Source organism: Brachycentrus maculatus, unplaced genomic scaffold, assembly GCF_059751285.1.
Source record: "Brachycentrus maculatus isolate JH-2025_06_01 unplaced genomic scaffold, ASM5975128v1 h1tg000189l, whole genome shotgun sequence".
Taxonomy (NCBI): domain Eukaryota; kingdom Metazoa; phylum Arthropoda; class Insecta; order Trichoptera; family Brachycentridae; genus Brachycentrus; species Brachycentrus maculatus.
In genome coordinates, this window is record NW_028280940.1 from 166,133 (window position 1) to 188,414 (window position 22,282).

At 36.1% G+C, this 22,282-nt stretch overlaps 1 protein-coding gene across 5 annotated transcripts in view; it reads right to left on the reverse strand.

The window, feature by feature from the left end:
- Positions 1–824: 824 nt before the first annotated feature.
- RhoGAP100F (Rho GTPase activating protein at 100F) overlaps positions 825–22,282 on the reverse strand; it is a 42,287-nt gene continuing 20,829 nt past the window's right edge. For 2 of the 5 annotated variants that reach the window (XM_088262797.1, XM_088262798.1), the window contains exons 12-25: positions 22,093–22,209; positions 21,885–22,012; positions 21,217–21,359; positions 20,978–21,134; positions 20,049–20,180; positions 18,621–18,841; positions 17,550–17,748; positions 17,030–17,260; positions 16,266–16,466; positions 14,056–14,349; positions 12,183–12,260; positions 4,662–4,768; positions 2,021–2,104; positions 825–1,946 (exon numbers count right to left, since the gene is read on the reverse strand). In XM_088262797.1, coding sequence (XP_088118923.1) covers positions 966–1,946; positions 2,021–2,104; positions 4,662–4,768; positions 12,183–12,260; positions 14,056–14,349; positions 16,266–16,466; positions 17,030–17,260; positions 17,550–17,748; positions 18,621–18,841; positions 20,049–20,180; positions 20,978–21,134; positions 21,217–21,359; positions 21,885–22,012; positions 22,093–22,209 — 3,073 coding nt within the window. In that variant the 3' untranslated portion in view covers positions 825–965. Of the gene's footprint in view, positions 1,947–2,020; positions 2,105–4,661; positions 4,769–12,182; positions 12,265–14,055; positions 14,350–16,265; positions 16,467–17,029; positions 17,261–17,549; positions 17,749–18,620; positions 18,842–20,048; positions 20,181–20,977; positions 21,135–21,216; positions 21,360–21,884; positions 22,013–22,092; positions 22,210–22,282 lie in introns of all 5 variants that reach the window. The other 3 variants (XR_015837791.1, XM_088262800.1, XM_088262799.1) reach the window with 3 other exon arrangements.

Below are 22,282 nucleotides of genomic sequence, written 5' to 3' on the forward strand. Positions count from 1 at the left end.
TGGCTTGGTGGGTCTCTGATGGATTAAAGCAATTCTAAAACAAATGGAGATTAATTAATAAGACTGTTGTGTTATTATATTATAGTTTGTAGATCTTAAAATATTTCTGTTAAAAAAATCCCTGTATATTGTGTAATGTACCAATTACCAATAATATTACAATTATACGGCAACCAAACTATTCAAAAAGTTACCGTTACCGGGTCACCGTGTTTATTTATATAATATATGTACTTTTAACTCAATTATTCAGAAAGTTATTAAGTTTACCAGACTAAATAGTAATTAACCATTATTTGGTGGTTCTCTATGTACTCGTAAATTCACAGCTAGGCAGCATGTAGAACTAGTCAACTGGTAACGACCCTACTGGCTACACCCTCCAACATAATAATTTTATATATAATTGTACAAACCGATACCTTATGCATTAAGTTCAATTTATTGTTATCACATGACAATCTTTATTGGATATAAATGCGTGAATACATTATATAAAGGTGCTCTATGAGGTAAGCTGTAAAACATTCCATTTGGTGCAAACATTTCCAATCATATTTTTGTATATGTTATGACACACAAGATATGGACAAACTCAATGGATGTAAAGTGTTTCTTACCCAATATTTGTTAGATAAAAAGCAAACTTTACATTACATACATGATTCTACAAGAACGACAATTCTGCATCGTTCCTGTAATATGATTCGAGTTTTTTCAATGCCCTCAATTATAGAGGATCTAATAAAAAAGCCACGTATAACTGGATTAACAGTATGCCAAAGATATGATTCATTCACAAAAGCAGGCAACGTTTATCAATATTATCCAATTCTGAAACACTAAACATTCCTTAAAAATGTAATATTCATATACACACAATAGACACAAACTCAAAACAATTTGTAGCTAGTTTGTTTAGGCGATTGCGCCTATGGTGCTTCAGGCACCGATAGTTGGTGAATTCAGTCACTCTGTTCTCCGTCTCCGTCGATATCTCTTTCGTGCGGATCTCTGGGGCGCGAGTCTTCAGTGCCAGCGCTGGATGTGGGAGTAAGTTCTTCTCTCCTGCCCACCGCCAGCTGGTCCCCCGTACCGTTTCCTCGGGTGCCAAATAGATTGCTCGAGAATGAAATATCTCCATTTATTATGTTTTCTTCTTCGATGGTTTCTGTACTATAATTTTGTAGGAACGGATTGGTAGAGCTGTAATTTAGCACGTCATATCCGGATGTTTGCTTTGAGCTACTTTGATTAGACCCAAATATGTCAGTCATTTGGATGTTGAAATTAGAATTATTGTGAATAGAATCGAATACATTTTCTCCAACTCGAGAAGCGTAGGTGGCATAACTTGGCACTGCCGAGCTCACAGCTGTCGAGCTGACCGGTGCCATCTTGTGACCGTAAATAGAGTTCTTACTACTGTACAGGTCGTCGCTCTTCGGGCCGTTACTGTAAGAGCTCGTGTGGTGATAAATGGAATCCGCTGTCGTACTTATGTTATTGATGGTGCTTTGCAGATTTGATATCAAGGTATTTTCCATGCTCGTCAGCGATGTGGAGGTAAGATCGGCTAAGAAAGGGGATGCGTTCATGGTGACGGCGATGCCCGCGTTGGTCCCCGGGATTCCCGGCGAAGCAGTCCCGGTGGCGAGGTGAGCGGGAGAGGCCCCGCGGGGGAGGCCGGGAGACTCCCGCGGGCTCTTGCCTTGGCCGGTGGAGAACATCTGCGCGGCCGGACTGCCCCCGTAGTAGGAGGCGGATGGGGGGGCGCCCTGCAGGTAGGAGGAAGGGGTGCTCCGCCCCCCCGAGCCGGCGCCCGGAGAGGTCCGCGACGCGGGTTGGCGCGCGATGGAGGACACCGAACTTCCGTGTTTCAGAGTTTCATTACCGGATTGGCTGTCGGAACTGCTACTTGGTGAGCCGGGAGAAGATACTATCACCTGCGGATGACGGTGCGTGTTGATGCTCTCTGATTGCAATATTAGTATCAATAATATATCGAAATACCACTTACCTGTCGGGAGCGAGGAGGAGCGGGCAGAGGCCCAGTTCGCGGCGATGGAGGACGATATTGGGCGACCTTGGCTGATAATTGAGCCTAAAAGAAAAACACCGAGTAGATGAAAGATCCATTTTAGAGTTATTTTCTGGGACGAAAGGAATAAGATATGTATACATTTTCCCTAAAGCTCATTTCAATTATCCAGATTAAAAACAATGGTATTTAGGTCTTTGCTTTTCAGATAGTATAGATTAAATAAAGGAGATTATTAAAAGAATAAGATTTAAATTGTATCTCAATTAATTAAGAAAAGATTAACAATATGTATTAAAAATTGTAGTTTCAGCATTACAACATTAACCAAAGACAGAATTTGAAGACTATCATTTGACAGGTGGATACTTTTGGGAGGATTTATTATATGAAGAAGTCACTTTTTACTTGTTTTTCACAATTATCATTATTTTATTAAAATTTTATATAAATGGAGGAATATTATACAGTTCGAGTGCAAGATATATGGGTGATTTTTTAAGAGCTATCGGTTTAAAAAAAAAACACACACACATTAAATTCAGAAAAGTGCATGAAATCTTTATTTGAATCAATAGTACGGTCCATATAATTTAATGTTTGAAAATTATTTCATTCAAATGTTAAACGCAGCTGCGCCTCAAATGGTCCATCCGCTTAGTCCAATTTTGGCATACACTTTCCAACATTTCGGCCGGTATCTCACGAATAAATGCTTCAATGTTGTCTTCCAATGCGTCAGTCGAAGCGGGCTTGTTAGTATAGACATGAGCCTTAACATAGCTCTACAAAAAATAATCTAAAGGCTTTAAATCGTACGATCTAGGCGGCCAATTGACCGATCTCAAACGTGAAATAAACTGTTCACCGAACTTGCCTCTCAATTGGTTCATTGTTTCGCGTGCTGTGTGGCATGTGGTACTGTCTTGTTGAAACCACGTGTCAAGCAAGTCAAGCTCTTCCATTTTGGGCAAAAAAAAGTTGGATGTCATTTCACGGTAGTGCTCACCATTCACAGTTACATTGCGATTCGCATCATCTTTGAAGAAGTACGGTCCAATGATGCCACCAGCCCATAATCCGCACCAAACAGTAACTTTTTCTGGATGCATTGGTAGCTCTGTATGTCGGTATGTCCAACAATGTAAATTTGGTGCAAAATTTAATCCCATTAGCCCGAATAGCCGCTTCAGTGGGTCGATTAAACTCCCAGAGATACCGGCCGAAATGTTGGAATGTGTATGCCAAAATTGGACTAAGCGGATGGACCATTTAGGCGCAGCTGCGGTCAACATTTGAATGAAATATTTTTCAAAAATTAAATTATATGGACCGTACTATTGATTCAAATAAAGATTTTATGCATTTTTCTGATTTTAATGTGGTTTTTTTTTAAAAAACCATAGCTCTTAAAAAATCTCCCTATATAAACACATGATATCATATACCTACGCAGATTCAGTAGCTCGAGGCAATATTGAATGGAGTGTCGTGGAGTAAATATGATGTCGCTGTCGACAGTGAGGGACAAATGACTATTTGTTGTGGCATTGTCCACTGTACACCTGATACATTCCAAGCAAACGCAACAGAAGCAAGAGTATTAAGCGAAATTTGACAAACATAACAGCTGTGCTCTTTCTTTATTGAAATATGGTTAACTGTAAGTTATGCAGGGGCAGTGACAATAAGTCTCCTAATCACTAAATATGGTGTGGTGGTTAGCGTGTTGGGCTACTATGCCAGAGGTCCAGGATTCAATTTACAGAGGGGTCAAATTAAATTTGGGAGATTTTATACTCTCGCGTTTATTAAATATTATCCTGGATTGGTACCTTTCCTTACATGATTAATGATCAAGTTCAGATCACGTCCATCTGACACAGTGCCCTATGCATCTTTTACCACAATTTTATCTGAATGAGTTGAGGAACACATACAATTTCTACTCTCATTCATAGCACTTTGTTGATTTACCTTACTTTACAAAGTCCAGTGAAAAGTAATAAAAAAATGATGAGTAGTTCAGCTATTGAAAATTTTGTCACACAAAAATAGCAACTTGTGTAGTGTTGGTAGGAGCTTATTTTACTTATGACCTAAATCGGTGTTCTAGTGATATGAATTTTCGAGGGCAAGGGCTCACTCTAAAACCCGCGAGATTGTTGCGGCGTACTTTGGTAAAAGATTGAATATGTATGTAGTTCAGGATTTACACCCAAATGATCACAAATTTGTCAAAACAATCTTGGAGCTCTTTTCAGATGTAGCTCATTTTTACTTAAATGGGCACGCCAACAAACAATGTTGCCATTTAATCCGTGGAATAATCATTCCTCATTTCTTGGCAAATCGGCGAGACCATTCTGTAATCTTTAATTGTGGTCGGTACGTGACAATGGTATGAGGTCCGAGAGAAAAAAAGAATATTTGTGTTACCATTTTGTACACCATGACCATTCATTATATTCTATGGTAATTTAGTGATGAAACCGAGTTCGTGAATTTGTTAGTCCCACGAAGACATCTCCTTGAAGATGACTATGTTGCGAACAGAGGAAGGAAAGGGAACAAGGGGATGTGTCGAACAATGGGTTGATAGATGTGGTCGGATACTTACATGCCCTACCTGTGATGGGGCGTGAGAGTGCCGAGCCGATGGAGCTTGCGATACTGCTGATACTGCTGCTGCTTGCCGATATGGACTGGCTGAGTGCGGAAACTGGCCTACGGGACCATACACTATTCTTAGTCTATCTCATCTATCTAACAGCACACCTTTATAGCACCCCAAGTAGTGAGGCCATACATCCCGCCATACAACGTTTCTCTTTGGATGCTAGCTCGCTTTTAATAAGCTAGCAATGTAGCAAAACTAAAAGGATTTTCAAAGAAATACTAAAAAGTGTACTGTAGCAGTAGTATTTTCATAAAGCGTATCTAATTATTGCGATGAGTCAAAATTACACAGCATATTTATACGACTTAATATATTACACACCAATACATAAATAAGTACATGTCAGGAGCGATCCGTACATATAAATATGTTACAGGCAAATTGCTTTATTATTCAATAAATACGAGGGCTGTCTGAAATGTTTCCGACCTCAACATGAAGATGGCAGTAGTTGTCAGTAAAAATTGCAAATGTGTTTGGGCATGCGTTGAAAGGTACTCACCAAAATTTCGGCTTTTTTGATGCACAGTTATAATTTGAGTGAGTTGTTTTTTTAAATATGAGTATCGAGCCGTCATTAAATATTTGTTTTTGAAAGGTTAAAAACACGCTTACGCAAATTAAAGATACATTGGATGCTGTGTACAGGGACTCTTTTTGGATGATGATGAACGTTTTGGACGGCCAAAAACTGTAAACCACTCACGATAAAATCGATCAAGTTCATTAAATGGTATTGGACAATCGTCGCACTCACTCCTGAATGAATGTTTGCACCGTTCTGTCAGCGCAACAAGTTAGACTTAACAACTGTAGATAACTTGAATACACAATGCTACTCTAGAAACAAAAATGTCCAAACAGTGGACTGCAAAGGGAATCGGCCCCAAAAAAGGCAAAAACTGTCCCTTCGGCTGAGAAAATGATGGCGACTGGGATAGTCACGGGGTTATTTTCATAGATTATCTAGAAAAATTAAAACTATTACAAAAGCGTTCTACTCATCATTATTTGATTGGTAAACAGAAGTTAGGAAAACCGACCACATTTTCAGAAGAAAAAAAATTATGTTTCACTAAGACTTCTCACTGTGTTAGTGAAACAGAATTACGGTTTGAACTACTTGACCACTCTTCTTACTCACCAGATCTAGCCCTTAACGACTTTTTTGTTGTTCACCTTCGTAAACAACTATTTTGCAGGGAAAGAAGCCGAACACTATTTGTACGGGTTGAAGAGATGAGAGTATCGCTGGGAGAAGTGTATATATGTGAAAGGAGATTGTGTAAAAAAAAATAATAATAATTTTGATTTGCACCACTGTTAGATAGGAAACTTTTCAGACATTATTTTATATGTATATATATATATATATATATATATATATATATATATATATATATATATATATATATATATATATATATATATATATATATATATATATATATATATATATATATATATATATATATATATATATATATATATATATATGTGTATATATTGTATATATTTAATTTTGCTTATAAACATATGTAACATACTGTATGATATTTACATATGCATACACACACACACACACACAAATACTCTTTCTTAATGTATCTTACTCAATTCAAATTATGTTAGCTGTGAGAGTTCTCATTGATGATAAATTTGCATAATACATATTTTGTTACAGCAATAATTTAAGAAAATAACTAATATATTTTTTTAAATTGATATGGAGATCTTTATAGAATATACGGGACACCCACAAGCTTGTTTAAATTGAATAATTGAAGAAAATAACACTAAAAGGAAACAGTATGAAATTGATATTAAATATATGTTATATGTGAAATTTAAATATATATTGTGGATATGATTAGAAAACAGGTTTTTGTTCATCGTGTGAAATTTTGGTCTGAAATTGTCATGTGTTGGAAGTTGTGCGCTCCGATGAACCTGCACGTATGATTGGGATCTATATATATTTTCTAACTATGTATGCATGCATTTATTATGCCATATATTTTTTCTCTTATGTTGTATGCTATTGGTGGGCAATAGATAAATAAATACGATCTAGATGCATTTTAACTATACCTAGCGAATAAAATAAAAAAAAATCATTATAGAGTCCTGTTAAAATAAATCATTTTCTTTATTTTAGCACTATGCGGTTCAGTAACACCATGTTAGTGTCCAGCAAAAACAATTATATCCAAACAAAAATGATAATATCTTGGTATTTCATAAAATTAAGGGACAGGATTGAAAACTCATAAAAAATGATGTTGAAATTAGTAAAACTTGACGATTTCTGATCTCCCAAAAACCTGGAAAAACTACTGACGCCAAGCAAAACGATTTAACCCAGTCTTACCGGCATCTAACAAAATAATTTCAATTAGATGTGCGGACCTGGGCGGATTACCTGGGCAAGTTAGCACAGTGGTCAGATCAACCTTAAATTTGATTCATCGCGTGTGCCCTCATAATGTAGCGGTGTATTTAGTTACCTTGCTGGAAGTTCCGGGTCTGAATTTCAGGTAGATCAAAGAGATAAACTGCCATCTAAACTAATCACGTTGATTTTATGAAATGAACGATTAAGAAACGTACATTACTGAGGTACTGTCCCCTATAGCCCACAAGGTGAGAAGGGCACTTTAAAGATTAACTAGAGTCTATAACAATGTAAGCAAACATTAGCGGTAGAATTAGCATCTGGTTGAGATTTGTTTTTCTGGTAACTGCCAGCTTGATAGCTCAGATCCTATTTAGCGATAAAACATCTATGGGTATAAAAAGCCTCTAATTGTCATAAAAAAAGAATAAAATATGATCGTTTCATTTCACAAGCAGCCACGTCTACAAAAGATAAATTAGAAAAATTAGATATAAGAACTTATTATTATTAAAAAACATATGTATAATAAAATTTTGGTAATTTTAGGAATAGATAAATGTCAAAATTAGAGAGAATGTCAATAAAACAGTAATACCGTAATTATGATGGACTTGGCTGGTTTCAATATGTCACGATACAAACATTGCGATACAAACATTGGATGCTGGGTACTGTAACTTAATACTACTCCAAAACTAAAGACCAAAAATGATTTTGATTCAAATAATACACAAACTTTGGAAGAGCAAATGTAAACAGAAAGCCATAAGTATTTCAAATATCTATAGTGTGTGGTTCTATTCTTCGTAGATTTTCTAGCACTTGACTTGTATTTATATATATATATATATATATATATATATATATATATATATATATATATATATATATATATATATATATATATATATATATATATCGTAGTCGTACAGGAGAAAGTGACCAACTGACAAAACGTAAAATGTTCAGGAGGGCCATTTAACCGTTTTTACACTTTTGTCATAATGTATGCACGAAAAACAAAGAAATAATGTATGCACGATTGTGATTATTTTTGTGTGAAAAGAGATGTTTGCTTATATTAAAATGAGTAAATAATATTTTAGAAAATTTTCATCCTAAAGACAGAAAGTGATGTGTCACCCATACTATTCCCGTGAAATTGCACCAGTATCACCAGCAAATCTTTCTTCTTTTTCTTAGTTCTTCTTTGTATAAATAATTTAATGGAGGAAAAATTACTGAAAATCCTCACCCAAATACTGACAGGATTTTAAAATCTTCGTTGTACGAATACAAATGCATTTTTTCCTGGTCTAGTGTGCTCATATCGCAAGCATTTAATTTGCAGCCATGAAACAATTTCGCTGTCTTTATTTTTATCGAGTTTTTTGTCATGTTTTTGGCAGGAGTGATCATCTTGCCTTCATGTAAGTAACGATCAAGATAACACTGCATCAATATGATGCAGTGCCCTATGCACCATTAGTTGCGGATAAGGGTTGGAAGAAGATTTGAGATCTAACATATCGTCAAATCTTAATTCATGTACATTATATGGATCACTCTTTCTTAAGTTTTACACATTTTCATCAATAATTTACCTCTACTGGCCATTCGACTTCGAATTTAGTCACTTTGTTTCTCTAGAAATATTTAAATGTCAAATGTTTTATACAAAACTTTAAATAACTTCATTGTGTTGAAAATTGTCACAATAAGCAATAATGTCCAACTGTCACTTGGTCACTTTTGCTTGTAAAGAAAATGAACATCAATGCAGTTAGTCATTTTTAACAAGTCAAAATATTATACTTCCAAGTTTAAAATCGCTCTGGGATTTTTTTCAGGGCAGTATTAAGCTAGTAAGATGTCAAACAGTTGATAATCACGTTTTTGTAAAAACTGCAGTTGGTCACTTTCTCCTGTATGGCTACGATATACATATATCCACAGATTAACAATGGCTATATTTACACAAAAATAAGTAACCGAAAAAAAAATTAAGTGACGACGCAAAGGTAATGAAATAAAAACAATTAAGCTTTTGGTTATACTTTTTAAAAAATCACGTTACTGATGACATCAAACTAAATAAGAAAGAAAATTGACTGCAACACTTAAGTTATTGGAAACCTGGGTCCTTCAAATGTGTCATCAAGTGAGCTGAATGGTCTGGTACTCTAACTGCGAAATGAACGATACCGACATATACACAAATTAGGTTCTGGGGTGAAAACTGGTTTTAGGATTCCGGGCTTATTTAAAACCGGTTGATGTTAAAGTTGGATGTGCCAGTAATAGAAACTGATGACTGAAACTGGCTAAGAACTACCATTGATAAGAAAAGTCGAAACTTATCTATATTTTATGCTGGAGATAATTCAACTATTAATTCTTAAATTTTATATATATATATATATATATATATATATATATATATATATATATATATATATATATATATATATATATATATATATATATATATATATATATATATATATATATATATATATATATATATATATATATATATATATATATATATATATATATATATATATATATATATATATATATATATATATATATATATATATATATATATATATATATATATATATATATATATATATATATATATATATATATATATATATATATATATATATATATATATATATATATATATATATATATATATATATATATATATATATATATATATATATATATATATATATATATATATATATATATATATATATATATATATATATATATATATATATCTATATATATATATCTATATATTACAAAATGAAAAGTAGGAATTATTAAAAGATGAGAGTTTGATTAAATAAATAAATTACATTAAGGACAGTAATCTAGATACCACATGGATATATTCTAGACAAAAGGTTCATTCCAAGAGTAAAGGACAGTAAAGGTAAAGAGGTAAGAGAACCACACCGAACGAGAACTAATCATAATCACGTGCAAAGGCGGTGAATGGTGGGGAAATGTGATATAGTAACAATTTATACCAGGTCTGTAACCTCATAATTGCCATTAGCTTGTAGGTGGCGTTGCGTACAAACGGACTCAATTTCGAAAAAAAAAATCATAAAATGTTTTTCGTAGGTTTGAAATCTGTCAAAAATAATTAGTGCATATTAATATCAACAGCATACAGCTGAGTAGTTTTTTAATCATGTCAAATTTTACGCCGAAATTGTCATCTGTTGGAAGTTACGCTACGTTAGAAGTTACCACTTCAAATCCAAGAAATCTCCTACCGAATTGGATAGAATGCTTGTGGAGACCTACGCCGAGAATGTCCCATCGAAAAGGACTTGCCGATATTGGTTCAGTCGGTTCAGCGAAAGTAATTTTAACTAGAGCGACCAGAAATGAGAAAATCAGTCCAAATAGTTAAAGGACATGAATTGCAAGGTCTTTGGAACGAGGACAACAAACACCCTATTGCAATAAATTCGCGCCGTGCAACTGGGTGTTTCTCGCCCATTTCTAATGGGAAAGATTCGGAGGTTCGGAAAACGGGTGACTCACGAATGAAAAATGCTGATCGCATAAAACAAAGGAAAGTTTTTTTTTGCATGGAATTGTTTACTGGTAATAAAAAAATATGGATTTTTTTCCAGAATTCCAAGTAAATAAAATTGTAAGTTGACCTTGGCAAACTAGTGATATTGTTCGCCACACCGGATCGCTTGGGAAAAAAACAATGTTTTGTGTTCGGTGGGATCAGGAGGGTGTCATCTACAACGAGCTGCTAAAACTAGAAGAAACTGTCAATGCATAACGGTACCGTTAACAATTAGTCATACTCAACCGAGCTCTGCACGATAAATGGTTCGACTACCAGCAAAGACATGAGCGGCAAATTTTTCTGCATGACAACGCACCATCGCACACATCAACAAGTATTTGGAGACACTTAATTGGGAGGTCCTACCCCACTCGCCTTATTCACCAGACTTGGCCCCTTGTCTACCGTTTGTCATCGATGAACCATGCGCTTGCTGAGCAGCACTTCAATTTGTATTTGGACGTCCGAAAATACCTCAACGATTGGTTTGCCTAAAAAACCAAGGACGGTAACCAGAAAGATGCGAAAAATGTACGGCTAGTGAGGACAAGTTTTTTCTTAGTCAAAAAGGCAATTATGAGGTTACAGAGATATGCTTGGCTTGTTTAATTATTATGCAGACTAACGTCATAAAACAAAATGTACTTTATTTAGAGGTTACATGTCTGGGTCCTTCTTAAAGTATTCACCTCCCCGACCCACACCTTTATCTTAATGGTATTACCACTTTGGGGAACAGTCCTGGAAAACTTCTTTTGTAATGTCCTTCAGCACTTTTGTCACATTTGTCTTAATCTCGATAATCATCTCAAATCTTCTTCCTTTCAAATGTCTTCTGAGTTTCGGGAACAAGAAAAATTCAGAAGGAGCGAAATCAGGTGAGTGGGGTGGGTGGGAAAGAACAGTGATCGAGCGTTTGGCCAAAGTGTAATACTGTTGGGATAAATGTGTGTATCGGAGAGGTATATATATATATATATATATATATATATATATATATATATATATATATATATATATATATATATATATATATATATATATATATATATATATATATATATATATATATATATATATATATATATATATATATATATATATATATATATATATATATATATATATATATATATATATATATATATATATATATATGTATCATTACATCTTTAAATAATTTCATGCATATGCAGTTTATTTACCAGCAGTACCTGCTACATTTCAGTGTGCCAGTGTGTGTTAAAATTTCCATCAAAATATACTTGCAACATCTAATATTTATGTGACCTGACTTCAATAAGGTAAGAAGATAGATCAGTTTACAGAATGGACCGAGTTATTATGTAATAATTGTACGAAACAGAAAACAGGAAACAGTTTTAGCTGACGCCACAGAAATGTGGATGTTTGGGAACATGAGGTCTGTAATGTAATGTGAGGTTACCTGGCAGCGTGGAGAGTCCCGCTGGAGACGCACTGGCTGTGTTTCCATGCGGCCCGGGCGCTGGCTCGCCGCGCCGAACTGTCTACAAACATACACGCATTAACCACATGCCTCCTTTCTTCTCACTCTCAACTCTCTTTCTCTTTCTCTTTCTCTTTCTCGCCTCTCTTTACTCATCACATCTGCTACAACTCTAACTAGCCAAACCACCCCTCCTTTTCTCTCTATCTTCCAGAAAGTCTCTGCCACCGAATAACCGAGACATTTCCAAACTGATAGCACATAAGCAAAACATAATGACATAGATTAGTTACCCAATTTGTTTTGAATATACTTTTTCACATACAATATTTCTAAAACGATAATATTTCTACTTAAAATATTGTACAAAAATACTTCTACCGAATAGCTGTAAGAAGTTGTATATTATGGAGGTTAGTTTATATGTATGTAGAAAAAACATGTGTGATGATATAAATGTATACTATAATACGACTATTCATGATCTAGTGATGTAATAGGTATATGCATATGAAAAGGCCGTTTACTAATGCGTGGTACTAGTTTTTGTATGTGCACGTACTTGAAGTTGGCAATGCATTACTTAAAGCTCTTATATATCAGCTGCCAAACGCATGATAAATCGTTCGTTTGCAGCTTTAATCAGTGTTTTTTTCATAGAGTTGAAAATTTCAAGTTTCGCACAAAAAAGATTCACAGGAAATTTTGCTTTTCGATTTGTTGGTTGGTCCGGGTCAACCATCAAAATCCGTATACAGACTTCCACGTATCGCCCTCCAAGGCAACCCTGAAGGACGCAGACCCCCAGGCAGACCTCCGAAAAGATGGAAAGACAGCTGGGAGTCGACATCCCAAGAGCGACATGCGGAGGCACAAACAGATCCCTAGGATCTACATAAAGAAGAAGAAGAAGATTTGTTGGTTGATCCGGGTCAACCATCAAAATCACAAGCAAAACAGAACATCCATGGAGACATCCATGCAACAGTTACTTCTGATCGCTACCGACAACAGCTCATCAGTCTGAATCGAGCTTTGAGGGAAAAACGTAGCAAATGAGCCAACAGACATGGCAGTTTCGTTGGCTCATTCACAAAGTAATTTTGTCGCACGACAATGCCCGGCCGCTGGTGGCTTAGCCAGTCCAAGAAACGTTGGCAGCACTAGGCTGGGAAGTCTTAATAAAAAAATAATAAGATGTTTATGTAGGTTTATGTGAATAAATTGTCTCGTACTTACAGTGGAAATGAAGAAATAATAAAAGAATTACAAATTGATGGAAATACACCTCTAAGGAAACCATCCATACTCCATCAACACTCCACACTTGTACATCAATACGTCTTGCTTATGAAGAGGTCCCTACACCACCAGATATCCTTCACGTTATGTGGTTGTTAATACTCAGTGCCGCCAAAGAGTCACAAATACCATGCTTCGTATAAATCAATGTACCTATTTACTAATGGAGACAAAAATCATGCGTGGTTCCTATCTGATTTTTCATAACAGCAAATAAAGCGAACCAACTGCATACTTGAATATGTAGGGAAACAAAGTGTTTTTGGTTTCTAACAAGGACAATGCAAATATTAATGTTTGTGTATGTATAATTCCGTAAAATCAAATCTATTCTTTGCAGAAGAGAAGTTCAGGGCATAGATTGAAAATGTAAGCCATGCCGAAAAACTGTGTACCAATACTGACTCTGAGATAAAGGAAAATATTGATAACATATTCAGAAGCGATCCCCAGTTTAGTGTTTCTTTTTTGCTCATAAAACATTCTTAATTACGTTTTTATTTTACAGTGAGAAATAAAAGTTTGGGTCGAAGGTCGAGAAAAACATTACCTGAGTGCTTAGGTGCGGGCCATATCTGCAGGAGGTACTTCAGGACTCCGATGGGCTGAGCATAGTCCAGGTCGGTGTTGGCGTGACCTTCGCTGGAAGAGTGCAGCATGAGAGGGGGAGCTAGCGCCGTTGCCAGGTTCTCCGGAGACATCTTGTTTCTATCTGAAACTGACACCACCATGGCCAGGTGGTCCAGCAGGAAGATGAGCGTAGCCCGGTTGGTCCGGGGTAGGCAATCCAGGATGCTGAACATCAGCTTGGAATTTCCTTCTGGATCATCTGGTAAGCAAACTCCTAGAAAATAAACACATACTTACATTTGTGTATTTTAAAGAACTCCGTAAATAGTTTGAAAAATAAAATTTTTAACGCTTTATTTATATTTGAAGCACTAACTTTGTGATTTTCCATTTTATAACTAAAATGGAACTTTGTTTTAAAATCACTATAAAACAGTATCTACTAAATAAAATTATTCAAAATATTTTTACGGTTAGGCAAAGGAGCTTGGGTAGTTCTCATGTGGTTTTATTTTTTGAGTTGATTGGCAGTCACAGTCAAAAGGGATCAAGGATGATGAGTGATTGGAAACATATTGAATAACGGATTTTTAGAAAAATCATTTACCTGTGTATTTATTACTCGTAAATTATTATTAATTGCCTTTTTAATTTCTAATATTTCTAAGTAATCTTAGAAATACTTAGAAATATTACCTTTTGTATGCTGACAATGCAGTTTTTCTTGCCGATAGCAGAGAAGACCTGCAGACGTTGGTGACAAAAGTGTATAATGTGTGCAAGGAAAGTGATTTACTGATATATGTAAGCAAATAAAAAAATTATAGTTATTGAGAGAGATTAATGTAGATCTCGGGGTTAATATATTACTTAATGGAACAGGTCAATTATTTTGTATATTAGGAAAGTATGTTTTCTACCAACTATGTTTTCTAACAGCTAATTTTGGTCACAACAGTCGTCAAGAAAAGGCGATTCAGTTGGCTAGGCCATTTACTCCGCGTGCCTCCCAACAGCTGCCATCAAGCTTGCAGCTTTAACAAGGAATCAGCCACCCAGGACAACCATTGCTGAGAATTTGTCGGCAGCTCTTGTCTGAACTTTGGGACGCGGACCTGACTTCGGAGGATGCAAAGGGAGCTGGCAGCCGACAGATGAACCTGGAGACAGTTCTGTGGACTCCATTGCTCCACAAAGGGAGCGGTTATGGTTAAAGAAGATGTTTTCTAGGGATGGAAAGATTGATAAACATATAGAAAGTAGAGTGAATGCTGGAAACAGAGTGAATGATGCACTGAAATCAGTTAAAGCAAATAAACACCTATCAGCGAAAGCTGAACTGGCAGTACACAATGGAGTTGGCAAAAGAAGGATGGAGGTAGACTGGATGCAGTAGAAATGCGATCTCTCAGATGAATGTGCAGCAAAATGTTGTACGATAGATGTTTGAATGGTGAAATGAGGAAAGAATGCAAAGCTGACATAAGCATTATCAATACAATTAAGAAAGGTGTGTTGAGATAGTTTGGACTTGACTTGTTTGAAATGAGTGAAGAAAGAACAGTAAAAATAATTTATGAGGTGAATGTGGTTGGTAATAGAAGCAGAGAAAGACCGAAGAAAACTTAGCATGATCAAGTACTTGAAATACTTGAAAGCGGTTGGGTCAGGAGTGGGAATAATTGGCGGATATGTATGAGGAGATGCGTGGATATGGAAGACACTCTCTGCCTAACCTTGCGAGAAAATCTAGAAGAAAGCTCATTATAACTACATTCAATGAAATTAATTGTATGACTGGTTGATATCATTTCAATCCCTTTAGATTGGCTGACCAACAACCAGATACTAGCTCTTGCAACATAGTTAGACTGGAAAGAGTATTCTAAAAGTAATAAGTACATGGGTACAGTTCATACCAAAGGGTGTGTAATGTCAATCTAATGCAGTGCTAAGAGGTCAAAAGAAGAATATGGGTATGACCAGTATAAATTTTCTTAAAATGTTACTTCGAAGTCAGTAATGCAATTATACTATTTTTGTATTTTAAGGATATTTACCAACGCATACAGAATGAACACCAATGCGATGACACCGATCTATAGCGAACAATTTGAAAAGAAGTTGAAGTGAAGCTGTACATATTGCTGAACCGAGTATTTGTTTCTATTTAATATATGAAATGTTTACCCAGGGCATCCACTGTCATTTGGTAGAGGCATTTGGTGAATAGTGGCTGAGGCAGTTCTCGCAAGTAATCCTTGAGGACACCGGTAATGACATTGATGTCGGGAACATTGTCCGGTGTTAATTCTACCGTACGACTGTTTCGTTCAAAAGATTCCCGAAGAATCCTTTTTTTAGTGGCCGATCCGCATAAACGATAAAGTCCTGTAAAAAAGTTTATTTAATTGGAGATTTCTTTATTTTTGTTGCTACGATGATCGGGAACCAATAACCCGAATAATATGAATTTCACCCTGCAGTGGTAAATATAAGAATGATTGCCATTATGGTAGCCTTTAGATGCACACAAAGAAGATATTGTGGATAATCTGTTTAGGGCCATTCTTGTGATTCATTCATTCATTATTTTCTTACTATCAAAATATGTATACTTCAACCAAAAGAAACTTACTTGTAGAAAAATAGGTAATTTATATACCAAGAGGTATATTCTGTTCTGATAAATAGTAAGATCTAATCCATTTATGACATTCGTCTTTCATTTATCATTCATTTTTATCAAAGGTATAGCGTGGGCATTTTCAGCAGGCAAAATAGTATATTTTGATCTAGCAATGGTCGGATTCTAAGGAGTTAATCATTACTTGCAGTTATAATAAAACCAACTGGCAAACTGGTGTTTCTTGACAATACTGCTATTTTGAATATGGGTATATGCCATCGGTTCGAGTACATGCGAGAACTTAAAGGATTAAAAATATATTTACCAATTATGTCTAATCCCCGCCTTTCAATCTCTTCGACGCAGCGCCGTATAATAAGCGGTATGGGGGGCTGGGAACCGTGCTGCGATGCGGGTCTACAGCCCTCCCGGGTCACCACGGCCTCCAGCTCCGCACCAAATAGAGGGGGAGCAGCCCGTGCAACGGGACCGCTCACACCGCGCCGACGGTACAGCATTGCCGAGTCAGTATACCGTAATCGCAGGTATAGAGTTCCTGAAAGAGTAAAAACTGAGAAAAGCGTACACACCTAATACGCATTCAAAAGGCATATGAATTATCTGCGCACCTGCGCAAAATCACCACATAATCAAATCAATCGCGTCTTGTAATACTTACTTCAGCATTCTTCTTGTGTCCAGTATTCAACAAAGGCCTCCCTCTTGTAATACATTGTTTCAAATGGGCGGCTGCACGCTGAAGTCGATTAGGTTTTGAGTCGATTTAGGTCGATCAGAATTATAGCAATAAATAAGTCAGCGGTAGTAAAATATACAATACACACCTCGCGGGTCAATCTTTAAGGCAAGTTGATGGAGTGGACTTTGGCCCAAGAGCTGTACGAGGTTGAGTGCCCCGCGGTAGCAGAGCTTGTGACGATGTTGAGGATCCCAGGAATACACCAGTAGATCTAATTGCCGGTTATTTACAAGGTCTAGTTCGAACGATTCATCCCAGTCAAACTGCAGCTCTCCCGTCCGAACCTGGGCATAATGACAAGAACACGTTTTAATAACAAAAATGAGTAATGCTTAAAATCTTTCTTGTCCATGATCAGTTATGGATATGTATGCCATCCTCATGTTAACTAGCTGTGCTCAGATATTCTCTACTAGTGAAACCGTCCACGATTGTGAGACAAGGCACCTATAGTTCGTAAGAACACAAATAATTTTAGTTTCTATTGCATTGCATAATATATTAAATTATTCACCAGATATTCAATATGATTCAATATTACAGTTTCGTAATCGAGTTACAACCACGTTTATGGGTTGAGATCTTTTACTAATGAATAATTTCCACAAAATTGCTAACTTCATCTCCCCCGATTAATCAATTTTAATATTTATTTACTCAACTACCTATTTAAACTTCCTATTCAGGTTTGTCATGCAGTCAGTAGATGGGGCCTGAGTCACTTTGAAAATGACCGAGATTTGAAAATGACCAGATCTTAATAACCCGTTCATTTACATTGGTTGCCTAGTCTGATCCCAATTTATAGAAAATCACGTTCACTAGCGCCGATCCTTCGCTAGTTTATCAAATCACTGATACGTGGATTCAGTGATTCAGTGATTCGCAGAAAAGCTAGTGTAATGGTAATGACAATTAGAAACGTCATATCCTGCTTACCCACGGTATATTCAGAAACATAATTACGCCCAAAACGTGGGAATTTACTATAAATTTTCACATTTTTTTATTCGCAAGCATCGGAATTGATAACAATAGCCGAAATTTAACTTAAAAGGCAGATTATTAAAAGAATAGTATGCGTGGTTTTAGGAGTGATTGGTTAGGATAAGAATCAGCGATGGATAACATTATAGAGTAGTAAGAAATGACGCACCACTGTCCGCGCTTTATGAACTCTGTCACACTCGAGGACGCAGTACAGGTCCCTGGCAGGCGCAGAAGCGGGCTGCGAATGCGGGGTGGTGGGCGTGGCCGACCCCGAGCCCCCCGGGCCGCCCCGCAGCCCGCGGCCCGCCAGCAGGTGCAGCCACAGCATGCCCGACACGCCGGAGCTCGTGCCCACAGTTTGCTTGTCCAGCTTGTACTTCGCAAATTCTGCAACCGCCCATATGTCACAATATATTGTAATTGAAATTGAAAACAGAACATATCATAGTACTTGCCAATACTAATTAGCAACTAAAACTATAATTTTTTGCATTTCGAAATTGTCATTATTGTTCCTTTTTATGTAATTTTTAAATATTAATTTGGTTTTTTATAATTTGTGGACTGGCTCCTTTCTACAAAATGCCCGCCATTGTTGACAACTGTGACATTGCGAAATCTATAAGGCTTGAAAATGTCGTTGTACATATTTTGGTTAGGTCTGTGTTTGTGTACATAGACACTCTATTTCGAGTGCAATTAAGATTTTAACTAATTTTCTCCTAACCCTTATCCGCACCCAATGGTGCAAGGGCACTGCATCGTATCGACGCAGTATCTTGATCAGGAGTGATCATCTTACACGAAGGTAAGGTGATCACTCCTGCGTTTCAGGGACCAGGGTAATATTAAATAAATATTAGAGTGTAAAATCATATATATATATATATATGTATATATATATATATATATATATATATATATATATATATATATGTATATATATATATATATTTATATATATATATATATATATATATATATATATATATATATATATATATATATATATATATATATATATATATATATATATTTTCACCCCCCTCTGGGAATCGATTCCGGGACCTTGAGCGTGGTAGCTAAATACGCCTTCCATTACACCACGGAGGCGGTCAATTTTCACTGTATATTTATTATGAAATTAGTAAATTAAACCCATATTTTCTATACCTAATCTTATGTCGAATTTTACATTATTTGTGCATAGTATGTAAATAACTGCGTACATTTGAAAAAGAATCTTCTAGGTGTCTTAATAAATAAACAGTGGAAATACATATCCTATTCTTTAAACATGGCAGTCATTTTTATGAGTGCTTATAGTACTCGTAAAACAACAACAAAAAAGAAACAATAATAAGCTTCTTATAAATTTGTAGAGGAGTGTAAATCTCCTCTCTCGAAAGGGAATTGGCTAGACGGTTTATGTCTGGAAGATTCAACATTTGAGTATTTGGTGTAAAATGATAACAGTCAAGCGTACTGCGAGCGTGCGTTTTGGCTTTTCGGTGTATTTAAAAACTTAATTTAGTAAGTAACTGGCGGTAATTTGAGTAAAATTATTTATAAACATAATAAATAGTTTCCAAACCTGTAGGGTTAATATCGATATGTCTGGATCGAGGAAGTGTCGAGGAAGGAGTGGGGACTGGGCTGGGGCCTCCCCTGGAGCCGAGCTCCAGCAGCTGCCTCATGCGGCGGGTGGATGGAGACCCGATCATTCCTGCAACAAATCACTAATCCAGTAACCGGGACCGTCTGTTTGCCATTCGGAGGCTGTGGCACGACCGCAAAATAATAATCTCTTAAATGTATGTAAACAAATTCTTACTGACATGTGACTGTAATTATACTAATAATAACTAGTCTTGCTAGGAAACGTGTTTTCCAATATATGCAATACATTTTATTTATTTATTTATTTATTGAACGGCTAGTGCCTTTAATATAATACACATATACAGTATCTAATATAAAAATACACTAATGAATACACTAGTAGAGAAACAAAAAGTCTTAAACATAAAATAATAATAAAATAACAAATAGTAAGCACTGGTAAATACACATCTTCTTCACACACTATCAGAGAACAGCGAGAGAGAGTGACACAACGTTTAAATTGATCCATCATGATATGGAGAAGAAATGCTGAGAAAGTACAGATATCAAGGTGGATTACAATATTTATTTAAAAAATCTATACTTTCAAAAGCATTGGCTAAAATGTGAAGCCGCGGAATCGGAGAGAACAAGGCATAGTTTGCATTATGTACAAATACTGCCAATATAGACTTTTGCCTAGTACCTCTTCGACGCATGCTAAGCTTTATTTGATTTCGGATATCTTAAAACTTTCCTTTTGATACTGTGAGGGTATGTACTATATTAAATAGGGTATTTCTACTCTTATACAGTTAATTTGGAGCTAATTCTCGAATCAACACTACGTCGAGCCGAGTACGGATGGGGCCTAGAAGAAATATGAAATATAAAACATAAAGTAGTTTGAATATTTACCGGAGGAAGTAATGTGCTGAGTAGATAGAGATCTGGCAGGGATAGATGTGTGAGTTGATGACCTTCCGGTAAAGTTTCTGTCCAGAGTTCCTGTCAGAGCTGACCTTCCACTTCCGTACAGGCCGTATGAGGAACTGAAAGCTGCCGCATTCTCGGCCTGCAAGTTAACGTATCATCAGACATCATCGTAGCAGTATACTATGATTTCAAAAAGTCAACGTGACGATTCGAATGCTCACATTTTTCAAAGCATCGTGAATGTTTTCGGCGCTGTAAGTGAACCTCGCCGCTCTGTGTTGATTGAGGACGTCTCTACTTGCCCTGATTTGTTCATAGATAGCGCTCGTTGAAGGAGTCCTCGATAACCACGATCGGTAATCATCTGAAATTTAATCACAAAACAAACTAAATAGAAGTATTACTCACAAAATTAGGTTTTTACAATAAAAAATACTCCCACCCATGTCCAGTCAAAACTGTCCCCTTTCTACCAAATTACCGCCACTCTGTATTACATTGCGAAATTTCCAAAAAATAAACAGAAATCAGTGTTTTTTTTTAAATTTCTGCCAAACATTAAATGAAAATATGTCTTCATTTTCTGTAAATGTAAATCGTACGCGATACGATTGTGATTAATTTTGGTATGATGACAGCCAGTGAGGAGTGACGTAATTATGTCTTTTTATCGTTTTTATTATGTTAAAAATAATTATCAACCACTTTTAAAGACCAAATACTATATCTCGAGAATAATGAGTGTTAACCTTTCATACGTCAGATCGCAGAACACTTTAAGTATTTTCTAGTCCGCCAAAAGTGCGCTTTGTGACATTATTTGTTACCGAGTAATTAAAATTTCCACCCTGAAAGTGGTCGTCAGAGAGACAAAAGGCAAGAAACATACCTCTCGGACCTCGGGAGGCGAGATGAGGCATCTCGGGAGCTGACAAGTTCCCGTCCGCATCATCCATGAGTAACGAAGTTATTCCTCCCGGTCGATCGAGCGTTCCAAACCTCTTTCCCATCGCCATCCTGCAAAATGAACATTATATAACGCTGCAATGCCATTTGCTCGGTTGTTGTATGCAAATAATAAGGATACAAGTTGTTACCTCGTGGAAGCTCTCGTATCTCTGGGAAGGGAGTTGAATTTGTTAGCTAAATCTGTGCCCGTTATTGTGTTTGTGCGTTGTACAGATGATGAATTTATTGCTGATGAAGGTTGATTCCTGAAGCAAAAATCAACACATTAGGACGTGGATACCGAGTGATTACATATTTACTATTCATATTATATTTATG